This window comes from Pinus tabuliformis, chromosome 8 (assembly GCF_031772625.1).
Source record: "Pinus tabuliformis cultivar Carrire ecotype Pingquan chromosome 8, CPIR1, whole genome shotgun sequence".
Taxonomy (NCBI): Eukaryota; Viridiplantae; Streptophyta; class Pinopsida; order Pinales; family Pinaceae; genus Pinus; species Pinus tabuliformis.
The window spans coordinates 1,856,752,938-1,856,773,304 of NC_142294.1; the positions used below are offsets into that span (position 1 = coordinate 1,856,752,938).

The 20,367-nt window shown below is 41.3% G+C and overlaps 1 protein-coding gene across 2 annotated transcripts in view; it reads right to left on the bottom strand.

The window, feature by feature from the left end:
• LOC149243706 (protein-S-isoprenylcysteine O-methyltransferase A-like) overlaps nucleotides 1–20,367 on the bottom strand; it is an 83,080-nt gene that overhangs the window by 42,399 nt on the left and 20,314 nt on the right. For both annotated transcript variants that reach the window (XM_089374601.1, XM_089374600.1), the window contains exon 2: nucleotides 13,295–13,538. In XM_089374601.1, the coding sequence (XP_089230727.1) occupies nucleotides 13,295–13,538 (244 nt within the window). The remainder of the gene's footprint in view (nucleotides 1–13,294; nucleotides 13,539–20,367) is intronic.

Genomic DNA, 20,367 nt, shown 5'->3' on the forward strand with positions numbered 1-20,367 from the left:
TTTTTTAAAGTCTGCTCCCGAGACCAAGGCTGCTATAATGATGGCCGAGTCCCCCAAGATGATTGGGTTTCTGATTCCCAGCCTATTCAGAATGGTGGTGCCTAGAAGGAGGCTATAAGCTTCGGCCACGTTGTTAGAAACTTTTCCCAGTCCCCATTCATAATTTACGATAGTTTTGCCATGATGATCTTTTATGATACCCCCTGCTCCAGCTTTCCCTGGATTGTTCTTAGAAGCGCCATCGAAATGCAGAGTAGGACGCTTCTGTTCTAAGATCCACTGATTAACTTCTTCCTTGGTTCCTCTGAGTTTCCAGTGAGTCCTTTTCTTGTGTGCTTTTGTTTGGGAATGGTTATTGTTGGTGTAACTGAGGCTAAATTTATTGTACCAGTCCATCTCTTCTTGATGCCAGCTTGACTGATCTGGGAGGGCGATGAGATTTGTGCTTATTGTTTCAGAGATGATGGCTGTCGTTTTAGCCAGGATGCTGGCTGGATTGGGCTTTTTATTGTTGAAAACGTAGTTATTCCTGGCTAGCCAAATTTGCCAACATAGGGTGGCTGGGATGCATTTCCACAGTCTGCTGATATTATGTTTGCCTTTCTTGGAGAAGGGATAACATTTCCCCCAATTTTTCTGAAGAGAGGAGAGTTGATCAAAAGTTTCACCAATTTCCATGGGACTGATAACCTGCTTCCAGCAGCTTTGAGCAAAAGGACAGAGTAAGAAAATATGCTGAATGCTTTCCTCCTCAGCGCGACAGAAGCAGCATATTGATGGGCCCAGAATTCCTCTTTTCCTTAGATTCTCAGCAGTGAGGGTCTTACCTTTAAGAAGAGTCCAATTGAAGTGTTTGATCTTTGGGAGACACTCTGATTTCCAGACAGTTGTGGAAAGGTTCCAGTTTGCTGTTTGGGTAGTGGCCTGTAGTGCTTTGTACCCCTCTTTTACCGTGAATTTTCCTCCGCTGGGATCCCAGATATACCTGTCTTCGGCCCCTATGTTAGTGGGCGCAGAACCAGAGAGAGAGGTCTTGAGATTGGACCAGAGATCTCTAAGTTCGTTGGGGATTTGAAGGTCCTTCCAGTCTTGCCAATTGTTATGATTCCAGATTGATATATCAAACAAGGTGGTTAAATTTCTTTCATCCATCCAGATCTGCAGAGGTCGGAGAGCTTGGAGAAGATTTCTCGGCTTAGAGCCCATAATTCTGTCTGACCAGATGTTAATATCCTTACCATTTCCAGGGGTTTTAGATGTGTTTTCTCTGAATTGGGGAAGCACTTTTTTAATGAGTTTCCACACAGGGGTGCAGGGTCTTTCGGCTATTGGTTCAGAAAGGAGATTAGAGTTCGGGCCTCTGAGATATTTCCTTTTTATGACCTCAACCCACCACGATCCTTTGCCGGTAAGGATTCTCCAAATCAACTTAAAGCCCAAAGCACGATTGGAGAGGCTCGGAATTTTGATGGATAGTCCTCCCTTTTCATATGGAAGGGTTACCTGATCCCATTTGACAAGGCTAAATTTCTTGGTCTCTTGTTTTCCTCCCTGCCAGAGGAAGCTTCGCAAGATAAGCTCCATGTGTTTGTGGATGCTGGCCGGAGCCATAGTGACCGCATATTGATAAATTGGGAGAGCAGAGAGGATAGCCTTAATGAGAATCGATCTTCCTGCCAAGTTTAGCCAAGACACTCCCCAACTCTGCAGGAGGCCTCTCATCTTTTCTATGTGTTTGACCCAAATCTCAGCCTTGACTGTTTCTTTGGCTAATGGCAGACCTAGATAGGAGAAGAAACTCCAGTTCCTTTGCACTGGAATGTCCAGAATCAAGGATATTCTTTGCCTGATTTGGAGAGGAACGTTCCAAGTGTAAATCTTGCATTTTCTGTTGTTCAACTTCCCTCCTGAGGCTGCTAGAAATGCATCCAACACTTTCTTGAATCTTTTTGCCATTAAGCTTGAGGCTCCCCCAATGAGGAGGGTGTCGTCCGCAAAGAGCGAATGATTGATCTCTTTGGTCCCTCTTTCTATGCGTATTCCAGTGATCTCTTTTTGCTTGCGGAGGTTTTCTAAGTGAATGCTCAAAGTCTCTGCAATTATGATGTATAAGAAGGGAGAGAGAGGACAGCCTTGTCTCAGTCCCCTAGAGCTTCTAAAATAGTTGCTGGGACGACCATTAATCAGGGGAGCGGTCCAAGGGTTGGAGATGCACCCATTGATAATGCTTATGAAGTTTTTTGAAATCCCGAATTTTTTGAGGACTGCTGTTAAAAAGAGATGGTCGACTCTATCAAAAGCATTTGCCATGTCTAGTTTGATTATCATTCCTCTTTCTCTTCTGTTGAAGCTGTTGTGGACAATGTTTTACAAAACGGACTCGGATTCGGACTCGGCCGAGGATCGACTCGGAAACAGAAACGGAAACGGCAATGACTCGGCCGGCTCGATTTCAATGACTCGGTCGTTGTAAAAAATACATTAAATATTTATTTTTTTTATAAAAAAACATAATTTTAAATATTTTAAACATAATTTTAAAGATTTTCATTCAAGTTTCCAAACACACAACATTATAATATACATGGAAGACAACATATGATCAAAGTAGGCTCATGAACCAATCCATTATATCAAAATGGTACGGTGTACCCAATGGCAATAGTAAATACATAGTCAACTGTAGTCTGTCATACATGATCAAAGACTCAAGAGTCAAAACAAAATACAAATAACCAAGGAGGCTAGTAGCTACTGGCTACTGCCAGAGGAGCCAAGATCATCTCGACCAATCTCTGGATCATCATCATCAGAGCCAGACAAGGGGCCCCATGGCTCCTCCTCATCATCATCGTCTCCAACTGCAACTGTAGAAGTGGTGCCAGTACCAGTACCACTAGGTTGTGCAGCAGATGCAAGCTGAGATAGAGTACAAATGCGGCTGCGCTTCTGTCGTGGCTGAGCAGAGGAAGGCGAAGCACCTACAACTGGAGTCCTACTAGCTGGCTGTGAGACTGAGGCTGGTGGATTGGGATCTGCATTCAACTGAACACGCTGCAGTGGATCTCCAACATCAATTTCATCAAGATCCTCATCAGGATCAAACTCTGGTAGACGACTCTCCACTACCCAATCTGATGTTGGATCAATGTCTTCCAACACAATGGGATCTGAATCAGGTCTTTTGTTCAGCAATTGGTTCCGTCTGAGCCGAAGGTTGTATTGGACAAAAACTAGATCATTCAACCGTTTTTGCTCCAAACGGTTTCTCTTCTTTGTGTGAATCCTCTCAAAGACAGACCAATTGCGCTCACACCCAGATGCACTGCAAGTTTGACTAAAAATACGAATTGCAAACCTTTGCAATTCAGGGCACTGGCCACCAAAGGCCTCCCACCATTGTGCTGCAAAAAACATAGGAGTGTAATGAATTATGAGTTAGATGAAGGCTGAAGCTCAACAAAATTACAAATTATATCTAACTTGAAATTGAGAAATTGAAAATTGAAATTTTTGTTTACCTGGCTCATCTGCTTCTCTTGCAATCTTTGCTAGGTTCTTCCCAAAGGTACCTGTTGCATTGCTGAAGGATGTGACCTGCTGATGTATCAGCAGCTTATCAGACTCCGATGGGACCATGCGCTCAATGCAATCAACCAGTCCATCTCTGACCTCCCCCCTCAAAGCTCCTGACTCCTTAGCTTTATAATGATACCGTGGGTTCAAAAAATACCCAGCTGCATGTATAGGGCGATGGAGTTGATTGTTCCATCTTTCATCAATGATTGCCCAAATGGACCCATACTTTGCCACTCTATCCTTGTATGCTGCCTTTATTTGCTCCTTTGCTTGATCCATAGCCTCATAAATGAAGCCCATAGCCAACCTTTCCCCATCCACCAACCGCAACACCTTAACTAGTGGCTCAGCAACCTTCACAATCTCTGTTGCCTTTCTCCAAAAAGTTTCATCATGGACTTTCCTTCTCAATTCTCTGCCTTCTGGTTTGTTAGACCAACTGCTATTATTCCAATCATCACTGGAAAACATCTTTTGCAAGTTTCTATGTTGGGAAAGCATAGATTGCAATGTCAAAAAATGTGTAGCAAATCTAGTGATGGCAGGCCTAATAATATCCTTGCCTCCAGTGTGTTTCCTCATGATACTCAAAACCAGTGTATGATTGTAGATAAATTTTGTTATGCTTTTGGCATTATCTACAGTGTTTCTGACCCAATCTAATTTCCCAATATCCTCAAGCATGAGGTCTATGCAATGTGCAGCGCATGGGGTCCAAAAGATGGTCTTGTGTTTTTCCTCTAACAGTCTACCAGCAAGAACATAGTTAGAGGCATTGTCTGTGATGATTTGAACAACATTAGCCACCCCCACACCCTGAATAACCTCATCCAATAGCTGAAACAACAAGTGGCCATCTTTTACCTTATCAGATGCATCAACTGATTTTAAAAACATGGTTCCCTGTGGGCAGAAGACAAGAAAGTTTATGATGGTACGGTTTCTTTGATCAGTCCATCCATCTGACATGATGGTACACCCTGTTCTTGCCCATGATTCCTTGAAATCTTGCAAATACTCATTAATTGATGTAATTTCTTTCTGCAAACGAAACCCCCTTAGCTCTTGCATAGTAGGGCCTTTGAAGCCTTTTCCAGCAGCATGTATGGCCTCAAACATAGGCTCATAATATGGTGAACGAGCAGCATTAAAGGGGATATCAGCATCATACCACCATCTAGCTATGTAGTCACAAGCAGTCTCCCTCAATTCTTTCTTCCAATGGTCATCTAAAGTGGGCTGAGAAAGACCTTTACTAACTTCAGGACCATGTGCATCTGATGGAGAGGAGCCTGAGTGAGTGAAAAAACTTTTGATAGTCCCATCACCCTTCATTCTACCCTTTCCCTTATCTTGAACAGAAGCAAAAGAGGGAGGAACATAACGGAAAGGGTTTGATGCATCAGTTTGAGGGATAGAGGAAGAACCCTCAAACTCATAGTGGGGGTTGGCAGCCATCATTCTTTGTATCTCCCTCTTCCTCCCAATTTCAGCCTGTATCTCTTTTTGCCTAGTCTTTTCTTCTTGAAATTTTTCAAAGCTTTCCAACAAAGTCTTTCTAATCTCCCCAATTTCGGGGGATTTACATGCAGTAATATTGCCTTTAATCCCTGCCAAGTGTTGTTTCAGCCTATGAATCCCCCCAGGACCTGACTTAATTTTCCTATGGCAAAACTTGCAACACATCTCATCATCAACCATTTCAACATATGCCCAAGCAGCATCTTTTGCTCTAGGTGCCATTTTTTGACTAGGAAAACAATCTGAAAATGAAAAAAAAAAAAAAAATTGATTCAATGTTCATTTATTTGACTAAAAACACTCTCTAAGCTATCTTTATATGCACCTAAAATTTAATAAGTAAAAACAGATTTATAGAGGTGGAAAAAAATACCTCCAAGCACAAACTGCCTCCTCAAACTTGCTCCAAAAATCAGCTCCTCAATGCTGCTCCAAATGGCTGCCCAAGAAGCTCCTCACTCCAGCTACAATGCTCCTCCAAGACTCCTCACTGCTGCTCCAAAACAAGCTCAAGAACTGCTCACTAACTCTCAAAGAAGACTCTCACTCAAATGCATAAGACTGCTGTGAGTGAAATGAGAGCATTTGGCTGTCTTAAATAGAGTTTGGGAGGGGGAAATGGACCCCAAATGCATTTAACAAATCACAATAACCTTTTCATGTCCACAAACCCTAACTAACTCAGCTCCAAATCAGCAAAAAAGTATTTTTTTTTAACTTAAATCGCTGCCCAGCCGGTCTGCTATTGACTCGGCCGTTTTTTGACGGGACCCGGCCGGGTTGACCGGGTCAGCTATGACCCGGCCGAGTCATTGGCTGATTCGGCCGGGTCATAGCTGACCCGGTCAACCGAGCCGGGTCAAAGACCGTTTTGAAATTTTTTTTAATAACCCGGAACGAAACGGCCGTTTCCGTTTCGGTACGGCCGTTTCGTAAAACAATGGTTGTGGATAGCTTCTTGGATCAGAATGACGTTGTCTGTGATTTGCCTGTTCGGGACAAATCCTCCTTGATTCTCAGAGATTAAGTGAGGAAGAAGTTTTTTGAGCCTGTTGGCTAGAATTTTGGTGACAATCTTGTAAGAAACATTACATAGGGATATGGGGCGGAACCGGTCAAAAGTGAGAGGATTCACTTCCTTAGGAATGAGAGCTATGTGAGAGGACTTGGTATTTTCTCCCATCTTGTGATTTTTGAATACATTCTTTACCATCCGCACAAAGTCTTTTTTGATTGTTTCCCAATGATTTCGGTAGAAGGCGACCGTGAACCCATCCGGACCCGGGGCCTTATCCTGCTGCATACTGAAGGTTGCTGATCGGATTTCCTCTTCTGAGATGTCCTGGTCCAACTCTTTATTTTGAGAATCTGATATTTTGCTCTCTACTGCACTAAGAAAGTCGGAGCTGTCCGTTTGCTGAGGAGCAGCAGATAGTAGAGATTTAAAATGGTTATAAGCTGCTTCTTTAATTTCTTCTTGGTCACTGATCTCTTTTCCCTCTGCCTCTATTTTGTCTATCTGGTTTCCAGCTCGCCTGAGCTTTATGTTATTATGGAAAAATGATGTATTTTTGTCTCCGGCTTTCAGCCAAAGACACCGAGATTTCTGTCTTTGGTCCTCTTCCTCTACTCTATTTTGTCTAAAAAGTTCCCTGTACATTTCTTTTTCATAATTTAAGTCTTCACTTGTATATTGAATGTTCTCTTTTTCCTGATTCCACTGCTCCATCTTCGTGAGCAAATCTGATTTTTTTTTATTTTCCATAATTGCTTCTTCCTTTGCCCACTGTTTGATGACTGCTCTTAGAGATTTTAATTTTGTTTCCCAAATGTAGTAGGGCGATCCATAGACTTCCTTGGCCCACTGATTTTGGATGAGAGTGCGAAATTCTTCTTTGAGATCCCATGTTTTGTTATATTTAAAGGGGAGAGGCCCCAAGTTTCTGCCTTTGTCCAGATTTAATACCACAGGTTTGTGATCGGAGGCCGAAGCATGAATTATTTTGCTCTTAATAGACTGGAAGCTTGCTGCGATTCTTTCCTGAAGTAGAAATCTGTCTAGTCTCTCTTTAATATTGTAGGAGCCAGTTCTTTTGTTACTCCATGTGTATTTCCCGTTGGAGAGGGGAATGTCTATCAGATTGTGTGTCTGTACTATAGATTCCAGCAAATCTCTTGAAGGGTCTGCGTGATAGTTTCCTCCTAGCTTTTCTTCCACGTTTCTTATTACATTCAAGTCTCCTCCCAGAATTATGTTCCTGTTTTGCACGGACTGGAGATCTGAGGATATAGTGTCCCAGCAGCGGCCTTTATCCCTGTAATGATTTGGAGCATATATGTTGTATATAGAGTAAATTTCCTGAGATCCTTTGTTTTTTAAATCTGTTCTTACCCACCAGTTGCAAAATTGAAAATTGATGTGATCCCATTTATTCTTGTTCCAGATTGTTCCTATTCCTCCTGAAGCACCTTCTGAGCCTGTTGATACTCCTGTGAAGTTTTTGAAGCTTTTGGTTTGATTTTGGAAGTCTTGTTCAGAGATTTTGGTCTCCTGGATGAGGAGAAGGTCTGGCTGCTCCTGTTTTATTAAATCCCGGATTGCTTTTATTTTTAAGGAAGAGCCCATCCCCCTACAATTCCAAGAGACCAAGATCATTATTTACCAATTTTTGGGTGAGCTCCACTCCTCTCCTTTGCTTTTTCTCCGCTTTCTTTTAGTTTGTCTAGGTATGAGTCCATTGGTTGCTGCGCTCCCGTAGCCATCTCTTTTGCCGTTGTTTCATCTCTGAGCTCTTTGTTTGACTTTCGGCCTGCTTTTCTCGGGGGGTCTGTGGATTGACTAGCTTCTTTCGATTTGTTTCTGGTGAGGATTCTCTCTATGGTTGGAGGGGGGGAAGGCAGGGGGATCACGAGGGAGGGAGAGGTAGTTGCCCGGGGGGAGGAGGGAGGGGAAGAAGGTTCTTCGACGGACAGAGATTCGAAGGGGTTGGAGGATGAAGGGAAAGCTGAGGGGGGAGGGGGAGGGGGAGGGGAAGGGGGGGATTCCGGGGGGGGTTTAGAGCTAGGTCCTTGGGTGGAGGAAGGTTTTTTCCTTTTTACTGGTTCCCATGTGCCCTCAGGGTTTTCCTCGTTTTCAGTAGATTCATTTATTTTTGACTTACTACATCTATTTGCGAAATGACCATATTCATGGCATACCTTGCATTTGAAGGGAAGCTGCTCGTAGTCTAGCTGTTGGATGTGCGTCCATTGGTCTACCTTGATCTTGATAGCTTCCGGCAGACCTTTCCCTAGGTCTACTTCCACGCAAATCCTGGCGCACGCATGCATGTTCTCCCTTGGCTCAGATCTGTCGATGTATTTGCCTACTGCGTTCCCTATTGCCTTTACTGATTCGTCTCCCCAACAATGAAGCGGCAGATGAGGAAGCCGGACCCAAACTGGTACTGCATTTGGGATGTCCATTTCCGGATCAAAGTCCGGAGACCATCTGTTCAAGTAGAGACCTCTTGAATCCATGAAGTAGGGGCCGTTTCTGAAGATGAGATTCTTGTCTTCTTTTGTTTCGAAAAGGAATGTGAAATAGCCTCTTCCACAGAATCTGATGGCTATTTTCCCTTGTAACATCGCGCTCCAGTTGCGCTCTACCCATTTCTGGACTGATCTCGGAGAGGGCCAGAGACCAGTGAACTGGCCTACTAGCCCTCTTTCCGCGAGTATTATTGCTGACTTCCTTGGAAGGGATGGAGGGAGATTAACCTCAGGGATTTCATCGAGTTTTTTGATAAACTTGGTCACTGTGGGACGGGGTCTGGGATTAGCCGATTCAGGAAAAAGAGAGGCGAAAAGTTTCTCATTGTTCTCAGAGTCTGGAGGGGGGGGAGCGAGCCCGGCCATTCAAGAGGTGAATGGCCAGCGGGAGATAGGATGAGGAGACCAGCGCGGAAAGAGAGGCAGAGGCTGGGCCCCAACGAGGGACCGAGCAGGGACCAGCAGAACAGTCCAAAGCGGAAGAGGGGATCGAGGGAGGCAGCAGCCCTGCCAGGCAGGGCCTGGGGAGCAGGATCAGGCGAGCGCGGGAAGCAGGTTCAAATCGCCAGCCACCATCCAAGTCGATCGATGCATCCTCCTCTCGCTCGAAGAGTCAATGATTGTTGACACAACAACATCCGTTCAGTATTTTACTTTTTACCTTGTACAAAAACTAAAAAAAATTACATACATTTTAAGAAACCCCATTCCAGAATCCAAACCCAACCAAAAAAACTATAAAAAGTAAAACAATACATCAAAAACCCCATTCCAGAATCCAAACCCAACCAAAAAAACAAAAAATACATTATGCAAATTCCATAAACCCCATTCCAAACCCAAGTTACCCAACCAAAAACAATGAAAAAAACAAAAACAATGTTTAAAAACAATGAAAACAAAAGCAAAAAAATTGGTGCCCATATCAAGTTACCCAACCAAAAACAATGAAAACAAAAAAAAAAAATTGGTCCCCATACCGTTTCTATGGAGATAATCGGTCTCCTCCTCTTGATTTTCTCCTCTAAGCACTTGAAAAATCTTCAAACCCTCTCCAAGCAATATCTCCCAGCTCTCTCCAACGCTCCTCTGCCCTCCGCGCGCCTGACTGTGCAAATGAAATGCCAAAAAAACCAAAAATTCATTATAAAACCTCGTTGCCCCGATTGCCCGCGATAAAATCGGAAATAATCGCAATTTTTTCCAAAAAATCGGGTAAAAAAAACCTAGCGATAATATCGAAGCAGGGAAATTATCGCGATAAAACAATAATATCGCGATATTATCGCGATTTTAACAACACTCGCATAAAGCATTGGGCACTTTGATGATTCCACATGAAGATTGACACCTCACAGTACCCTCAAAAGATGAAATGTTGAGCTCCTCTTGCTTGTTGTTGGATTTACTTGGTGTTGTATCTAGCAGACCAAGGATGCTGGTTGGCCCTGACACTATTTGATGGGCCTTGCTTGATTCAAAGTCCAACTAATGATGGTCATCCCCAGGATGACATGGGAGGATTTGTACTCACACTTGGAGCCCCAACATTGGAGAGAGGTATTGTCGTGTTATCCATCTAGCCCTTAAGAGGGTGACATAGGGCACCCAGAGCATGGTTTTTGGACATGGAGGCACTTTGAGGCACTTCTTGAGGTCTCCCCTCAAGACTTGGAGTTGATTATGATGATGGGACATCTCACTAGCCCATCCCATGCATTTTTGTAGCATTTATGACCAAAAAGGGCATGACACCATGATTTTGGAGGATATCGACCCACACTTGTGGGCTTTTATGGCATTATTTTATTAGTTTGAGCTATGGGGTTGGCTTGTAACCCCTTGTCTTGTCAAACACTCAAAGTCAAACTTGTTTTAGGGCTTGTAGGATAATATTTTTATAAAAGAGAAGGGATATACCTTGTATAAATAGAGGATCCTTTCATTCACTCTATTCATCATCACACATGTAAATTCGGCCTCTCTTAGAAGAGTGTGGATTGTCTTGTCTTATTCACTACTTGGTAAAAATGTGATTCTATGGAGCACCTCTCTATTTGAGATTGACTATTGCATTAGAGGCATCTTTTTAGGATTTAAAGAAGGCTTTTTCTTGGACAGATTTGTAAGTTTATTGCTGATTTTTCATATTTCGCATGTCAATGGATTAATGTTAGGGTTTCTATATGTTCCATGACTAAAGGCCTATTGTTTAATGGAAATATTGGTAAACTTTGCATGTTAAATATATTCTCCCTTGAAATCCATAGAACTCCTAATGTGCATCTTTTATCTAATTTCTCCCCTCACAAAAAAGATAGGGTTTTATAAGAGGAAAACATATTTTCCCTGTTACTCCAATCAATTTTCTTTTTTCTTTCAATTTTGCCCTAAAACTCCACTTTCCCAAGTAGGATTAGGCACTAGCTAAAGTTTGTGTTGATCAAAAATCATTAAAACACACTTCTTTTATATCTCCTAGGCTTTTTAAGGCAGGCTGTTATGGCTTTTCTAGGGATGTTTGAGGATTAAAATTTAGGGTTTTCCTTCTTATACCTTTTAAATGCAAAATCTAACTTTTGTTGTGGTGAATTCTCCCCAAATAGGGCTGACATCATCGTTCCTTATCTATTTGTGCCCTAGAAACCCTGAACCCTATCCAAGCTTCAATTTGACACCTATTTGAGGGTTTATCTTGTTCCTTTTTCTGATCCAAACATTACAATAAACCCTTTTTCTAACTTCTACATGCTTAAGTATTCCTTTATCATTGTATATCAATAAGCCCTGGCCTATGAAGGACCTTGTCTAGTCTAGGGTTAGAATACTGTCCCTGGATAAACAAGAATTGAGTCTGTTCCATCATTAAGATATATTTCCCTAGCCTATTTATATCACCTGAAGCCCTGTAATTTGAATATCGTTATACATGGATACAAGGAAGCCTCCCTTGTGGTGAAACTCCACTAAACAGCAGGAGGAAGATTGAAGTGACAGTAGCAATCCTTCATCATTGTTGCTATAGGGTCTGGCCCTCACCTTGTGAGTCTTGTGAGTCTTGTGAGTCCCCTCACAAGGCGTGCTAGATTTTGTGGCAATGGGATGCAGAGGAATCTCCCCCATGTGGCACACTCATGCTGTAAGGAATCCTCTGCAACACTCATGCTCCTTCCTTCGATAGTGCACCATTTCAACTCAGAGCAACCAAAAAGTAACAAGCAGTGTACCCCATACTTGGGAAAATAGGATAAGTTTTCATCCTAGATAAAAATAAACATGAAAAGTAACAAAAGTAGGTACACTGTGGAGAAACAAATGGAGTGTTCTTGGAACTCTTTTACGACTACGTACTTATTTGGAAAGACAAAAAATAAAAAAAGATTAACTACCATCAGATTCTCCATGACTCCTGTACAATTAGGTGGCATAAGTAAAAACCTGAGCCTACAAAAAGAAAAAGCATAACCTTGACACTGGAACCTATAAGAAGAAACCCTGCTAAGGCATTTAACAGTGAAAAATTAAAGACGAGAGCAAAGGCAGAGGAACTACTTCAATGAGTGAGTGTTCCCACATAACTGGGGAGGTCAGCTCAGTTAGAGGCCCTCATAGAGTTAGGTAAGGTTCAGTAAAATATAACTAAAAGCATGCATTACCTATGTAAAGGGCAATTTAGCCGACAAAAATGCATTCTACATGTCTCTGTATCTCAGCTTTTACTGTGCCCATCATTGCTCTTTTAACCTTTTTATTAAGCAAGTTTGACCTTTTGCCTAGAGAGGTTCAACTTGCATATTTTGCACCAATATAAGTTTGGCTGAACGACTTCAATGAGTGAGTGTGGAAGCAGAGTTGGGGATGTCAGCTCAGTTACAGGCCAACACATAGTTAGATAGAACTCAGTAAATTTTAACTCATAGCATGTTTTACCGAGGTAAAGGGCAATTTGGCCTACAAAATTGCATTCTACATAATGTCTTTGTATATCAGCTTCTACCATGCCCATCATTGTTCTTTTAGGCTTTATATTAAGTTTCAAGTTCGATTGTTTCACTACAGAGGTTCCTCTTGCATATTTGCTGCCAAGGTTATTTTGGCTAGTGCTACCCTTTCAAGCATTTTTCAGCCCTGTTCTAAAGGTCTGCCTAAGGTTGAACCAAATATTACCCTTCCAAGGAAGTACAACCTTTTATAGGTTTGTGCACTACTTTTAAGTTTTCACACTAACAGAAGGTGAGACCTGCACTACAGTTGTTCATAATCAACCCAAAGCTTGCTAAAGAGTAGGACTCTTTAGTTAAATGAAATGCAAAAATTCTGTCTTGCTGATATATTTTCCTTTCAAGGTCCTTTCGTTACTTTGACCCCCTCTTATATCTAAAACATTGGACTGAATCATTATAATTTGTAGAAAATTCTAAGATTTGAAAAACATATATTTCTATGAAAAGATTAAGACAAAATTATCACGCTTCTGCCTACATCACTGCTGAACCTAGCCCAATTCTGATGACTCAAATAAGATCCCAACCTAAGATGAATTGGTTGGTTCTCTACTTTTCCTATTAATTTAATTAGGCATATTTTATTCCATCTAAAGCAAAATTATGTGCAGACGCTTGAAAATAATTGGAATAGAGATGTTTTCTAAATGCCAATTTACCTGTAAATGCCATGAGTTACCAATTCATGGTCATCTCGGAGGTACATTTTGATATCATGTGTAAAGCCGCGGCGAGCAGTAAGTATACCAGTTTTGCGTACCAATTCTCCAGCCACAACCATTACAAGGCCTATGTTGCTTAACCACCACTGCATCTTCAAGTCCGGAACAAAAGTAAATTCTATGGCATATTCTATCAACCCACAGACCATAGCAAGAATATATTGCTTGCTGATAAGTAATGCTGCAATCAAAATTCAGAGAACATCAGCTGGAAGTTTGCAAAACTAAGATGGAGTTCAGCAGCAAGGCATCTACTACCATAATCTGGAATTCGGATAGGATGTTACAGCAGCAGTCAGCGTTGTCTACATAGATACTTGAGTCATAATAAGAATAACATTAAACTTTAAGCGAGGAATTATAAAAGAAAATAACACAAATTGTTATTCGGGTATAGGCAGAAACCAAGGCAATATAAAATGAAAAATAGAAGATGCCAAAAGTTTTAGATGGATATTAATCAAAACAGAAGGATGCAGCATTCAGTAACCTGAGGAAGAAAACTGCTCTAGACACCTACAAACAATAGGAATAGACTTCAGCTCTTCAACATGACAGGACACCAGAACCTCTACCAAGTGGGTTAGGTAATTATTATATTCCATAAATTAATTTAGCTAAGTAATCCCCTAGCTGGTCCCAATATGTACCAAATCAGAAAATGTAAAAACAGAAGCCTTGCATAGTTTACAAGCTTTCTTAACACACCAGTTACAACCACCAAACCTTTAAATGTCATTATTTGTGAATGCCCACTTCCTTAAACTTGTCTTTAATTACATCATTAATTTACTACAACCATCAAAACTGTATACATGAAATGTTTTTGACGTTTTGTAGCACAATTAGCACTAAATGTTGTATACCAAACACACATGTGCCTATTCAGGTTCAAAATTGCTAACTTTCTTTGATTAAGTATGTCAGGATAGTCATGGAAATTTTCAAAAATTGCAACTTGCTGTTCAGCATGTGATTTGACCAATTATAGCTTGTGCCTCACTCTTTATTGGTTCTAGGTTATCTTGTCTGCATCAAGAACCTTAATAACATCATTTTAGCTGAGCATTTCTGAGATATAATTTTCCTGCCTCACAAACATGCTCCCCCCTACCATTTAGGCTACTTTTCCCTTCTTTTCTATAAAAAAATACCATGATTGGAAAGAAATTTTCTAGCATAATATCAATGGTAAATGACAAACCAGGAATATACACTAATTCCACTACCACGTTTTTGCCTTCAGGGCCAAGTATATAATTAGGATCAGAACTTGCAGGTTAAGGCTTGGCTATTAGAATTCTTACAGTGAATGTCCCTTTCAAGTTGGGTGAAGTATGGCAAACTAAAGAGGGTCAAAAATACAGCAAAAAGCAGCAAAAGGTACTTTTGCATTGGCTAAGTGTCAAGCATGCAAGAGTCATCCAAAGTCCCCTTAGCATACTTCAAGTTATCGAGTGAGTTGCTTTTGTAATTTAGCCCAAGTCTAACTTAGCAAAAGCACATAATTAATTATATTTGCTATTGAGCTAAAGAAACTAACAAAAAGTATATTATTTACTTTACTAAATTTGTTTTAACCTCAACCGTTAATCTCATGTGGGTTAGGATTCAATCCTAGCCATCTATCACTTTGGAAATTAAGGTTAGGGATATAGCTCAATGAAAAATTTTAAAAGCAAGGCTAAGGAGAGGAGAAAGACACAAGAGAGAATATGATACTCAGAGTTGAAGAGAGAGGGAGTGTTGCAGCAGTGGAGAAAAATCCAAAGAAGGAATATTGGTTGGACGCCAAGGCCATACTAATTTATTATTTTTCTGAGCAACAGATTTGCGGAGAGCTGCACATGTGAGCGAGTTTCAGCTTCAGAGGAGTGAAGGGTTTGCGCAAGGAAGCCGTGATAGCAAGGAAAGATTTGGGCCACATGCACGAGAGAGATAGTCCACAAGCCGCATGTGTGATGACTAGGAGGGTGTGAAACCTCATGTGTGAGTTACTAGATGGCCACATGAGTGGAGAGAAGCAAGCAAAGATGCAGATCGAATTTTCTTAGAGGCTAATAAACAAGATTCTAAATTGCTGTAAATTTTCTAGTAATTTCATTGTGGACCATTTTCCCTGTAAGGGAGCCCTCATTATTCAAATAATAAAAGTGAAGAGAAATTGGAGGGTTATTTGTTGTGAAAGATTTCCATTTAGTACTTGCAGAAATATTTTATGGATATAAATAATTGCTAGGAATTAAAATCAGATCTAGAATTGAGAAATTAACATGGTATCAGAGCAATAACACTAAAGAAACCAGATCTATTACAAGTTACAATAGCTTTTCTTAAATTGAATAACAAATTTTCCTTTGGGTTTCTGATTTGGGAGATACTTGCAACCAATTTGAGATTGGAAGACAGATTGGAGGGCGCATCTAACTTCATCCCTTGGAAGGCGAGGGTTTCATTGATTCTCTTGGAAAATAGCATATGGAAGTTTTCCAACACCAAACTCACCCTACTTGAGAATGGTGCAGAACTAGTCATCCACACTCAGAAGGATGTAAAAGCCAGAAGGATTATCTTGGATGCAATGAAGGATCATGAGATTCCTCATCTATCCAAGAAGAATACAACAAGGGAAATGTGGGAGGCTCTGACGAAGCTATGCCAAAGCGATAACACCAATAGAAAGATGGTGCTAAGAGAGAAACTCAAGAGCACCAAGGTGACCAGATTATCTTATCTCACCAAGATCACATAGGTTTGTGGTGAGTTGGCTGGAGTTGGGGAGACCGTGATAGATGGAGACATGGTAAGAACGGCCCTGAATGGTTTCACTACGCCACGGGCTCTCCTTTCATCAAGGGCATTCTGAGACGAGGGAAACTTCCTGATTAGGACAGACTGTGGGATGATTTCATGCAGGAAAAGATTCGAGGGGAATCTCTCTCAGGAAGTTAGCATAGGGGTGATTATGAGAATTTTGCTCTTGCCAGTCACGCAAGGAAGGGCAAGGGGAAGGTCAACAAGGATACAGGCGGAGAGGCTACTTCATAGGCTAGAAAGAAGAAATATATGAGCAAATTGAAATGCTTTGTGTGCCACAAGAGTGGCCATTATGCTTCAGTGCCCAAACAAGAAGGGTCAAGTAAAGGCACAGCATGTTGCAACTTCTACAGATACTCAAGTAAATGAGTTTGCTACGAGATTCGAGAAGCACTTCTCATTGGTGTCTTTCCTTTCTAGAACTGTAGCCAAGAGTGACTGGTTTGTGGATAGTGATGCTTCTAGACACATAGCAGAAGCACGGGTGATTTTCACCAATTTGTTAGAGGATGACACAGATCTACATGTGGAGCTTGGCAATATTGTCAAGTATGGTGTAGAGAGAATTGGCACCATTGAGTTTCAGTTGGCGTCAGGATGTCCTCTAGAGGTGATAGATATATTGTATGTTCCACAACTAACAAAGAATTTATCTCAATCTCAACCGTGGCGAATAGGGGCTATGTCATCTATTTTAAGGATGGGCAGGTTCTTATTCGACTGAGAGATCCAATCTTTGACTCAAGGAGAGTGATTGGAGGCAAATAATAGAATCTAGATTTTGTATATGTTGAAGGCTCAGCCTCTACGAGCCTAGTTTATAACAATGACAACCGTTGTGAGCTTCAGCATAGGAGGATGGGTCATTTGCATCATAGAGCATTTCCCATACTGAAGAAGATTGTCACCGGTCTTCCAAAGTTCTACATGAAGCAGTAGGGAGTGTGCAAGGGATGTGCACTTGGCAAGTATGCAAAGGTTGCTTTTCCAAGCAGCGAGAGCAAGTCCAAGGGGACCTTGGATCTGGTACATACACGTGTGCGGTCCTACATCAGTGGCATCCTTGAGTGCTTATAGTTACTATGTGACCTTCATCGATGATTCCTTTAGGAGACGTGGATCTACTTCATGAGAACCAAGGATGTGGTCTTCAATTGGTTCCGGGAATTTAAAGCTCTTGTAGAGAATTAGACGGAGAAGAAGATCAGAGTTCTAATGTCAAATAATGGAGTTGAGTATACCTCCAACGACTTCCAAAATTTCTATAAGGAGGCAAGAATCAAGAAGGCACTGACAATGCCTTATAACCCATAGCAAAATGGAGTTGCTAAGAGAAAGAACAAGCCCATAATTGGAGCTTCCAAGGCAATGATTTATGACCAAGATCTAACCATGTTCCTTTAGGCAGAGCCATGCAATATGTCAGTGTATGTGCAAAACAGGAGTCCTCATAAGGTCTTGGGGGACAAGACTCCTGAGTAGGCGTTCACAAGAGTAAAACCAAAGATCAGGCATTTTCTCATCTTCGGTTGTCTAGTATATGTCCATGTACCTTCAAAGAAGAGGACGAATCTAGAACCCTGAACAGAGAAGGGCATCTTTACAAGGTATAGTGAGACTTCAAAGGCAGATAAGGTGTATATTCAAACATAGAGGTAGACTTGTTGGAATCACGATTGTCGTTAAACCAAAACCTGCAGGCATTAGTCTTTGCTACAATAGCCAAAGTTAGGATCCACGAGGGCCAGTTAGTCCATGTCGTGAAACACACGGGGAAAGCTGAACCCAATGTCCAACAATCTCCCCCCCCAATGTGAGTCGGGTGAGTTTCGAACTCGAGGCCTGTCACTGATACCAATTGTTGGAAATACTAAGAGGGGGTGAATCAGTATTTCTTAGCAATCAGCACTTATTAATCTTTTTCAGAGCATTAGTTAATCTTCAACAGTATTATTATTATTATCTTCAGATAATCAGAAACATTCATCAACAGTAAACAACACCATTCAACAATGCAAAAAGATAGAGACAGTAGACACAAAGACTTTAGGTGGAAAACCACATCCGAGTCAGAAACCACCGGACGCTTCATAGTAATTGTCTTCTTCTCTTTAAAAGAAATAATTACATCAAGTTTTCAGCTCCAACTGAAGGTGGCTCCAACCTGTAAGACGCTCCTATGCCCTGTTTACCAGCTACAAGCAGAAGGACGCCCTAATGCCCTAGATGTCAAGCCCCAACTTGACGAGTGTTCCAACACTCTGTTTACCAGCTACTAACAAATGGATGCTCCAACGCCCTATTCTTTATCAGCTCCAACTGAAATGACACTCCAACACCCTGTTGCACACTAAGCCCTACCCTAGCACCACCCTGCCACCCTGAAGTGTTCTCAGGCCACAACATGAAGGTGACTCCAATCGTCTGCCTTGCACCATCCTACCACCCTGACAAGTCAGCGGACCATGTTTCACAATTTTCAGACTAGATCCCCTTGTACTTTGAATCAATATAAGAAAATTGTAAAGAAGATATTGTCGCTCTACTCAGTAAGGATATCACTGACAAGTCCTAGCAGCCACACTACTCTAACTAACCAATATAAAACACTGGCATCTGCTCAATCATAATGCCAAATCAAGCCACTACACAAATTGTACATCAAACCCTGACTGTCACTTATTGCTGTACAATACATTGTCACTGTTGTGTTGAGAAATCCAAAGCATGGCAATTTAAATGATTTCTCTTATTATGACATTATCTTGTGATGGTTTATTATTATTATCCTTTCATTCAATTTATCCTTTCATTATCATCAAGACTAATGCCAATCAACAAATAGAAGAGGACACAAGATGTAGGCACGTTTCCAGGGCAAAACCCCACTCTAAGGGAAAACCTAGTCAAAATTCTTCCTTCAGTAGATTCAAGATGAGACGATCAAGACCCTTACAACTTAGACTCAAGGCTACCTCCATCAAGTCATCCTTGTTTGATATTCCTTTCATTGTATTTGCATACCAAGATTCATGTCACTGAGTTAGAACCGAATTCTTGTCACTGAGTTTGCACCGAGACATCATTACTTTAATCCCATTGAGATCTTGTCACTGTAATGCCGCTGAGAAATTATCACTGTAATAGCACTGAGACCTTATTGTAAGAGCACCGAGACCTCCTTCACTGTGGTGACACCAAACCCTTCTCACTGATTTGCAATGAAATTCTAAGGCGGTGATTTGCAATGAGACTTTGATATGGTAGCACCGAAATTGTGGTAGTACTGTGACATCAGTCTGCATTTACCAATCCTGTGACATCCGAAATTATTTCTGAGATGATCCGAACATGTTCTTCTTTATTCCACCAAACCTTTCTTCTGAGATTTTGTGCGAGGTGTATCGTTGGACTGTGGAGCGAGGAATACCCTTCTATTTATAGTTGTTCTCCATAGTAAATAAGCCGACATGAGTACTTTGAAGAGTAGTGTCTCCACATAAGGTTAGGCCGACTTGTAGACCGACTGGTGGGCTGACTTGATGAAGTTTGTTTGACTTCAAGGAGACCTTGATGGAGGAGTCTTCAAACAAGAATTGACTTTGACAATCAATCTAAAGCCTACAATGGAGGCTCGACCTAAGACAATTGACCCAAGCATGAAACCCATGCTTTAATAAGTCAATTAAATTAATAATAAGAATTATTTTGCTTTCTTTTGACAAATATTACATTTTGACTCAAGTACAATTTATGAAGACCAAACTATTAAAATTGGCAACTAGGGCCAAACCTCGTGTGGGTCTACTTATTTATGGCAGCTGATATTTTTCTTCGATTTCTCTCGTCGAGAGGTGTAGGATTGATCTAAAGATCATCCGATTCCGAAATGTATTCATAGAGATATGAATTTGTTTGTGTTATGTGACAATTCGTCAAGGTCGGCCAACAACCAAACTACCCCCACTTGTCCTCAACGTTTCACCATAAATAGAAGAGGTCTTCAAGTCATTTCATACAATCATCTCTTGTGATCTCTCTCCACTTGTCTTTGGGTTTTGGTGGTAGGAGAGATCTAAAGAGGATATGCTGCCCTAGAGGAGATGCCCTAGACCTTAACGCTGTCATGGAGGAGCCTTTAACACAATGAAGGAGGCTTCTATAACGCAGCAAGGAGAGATCTAATCGCGGGT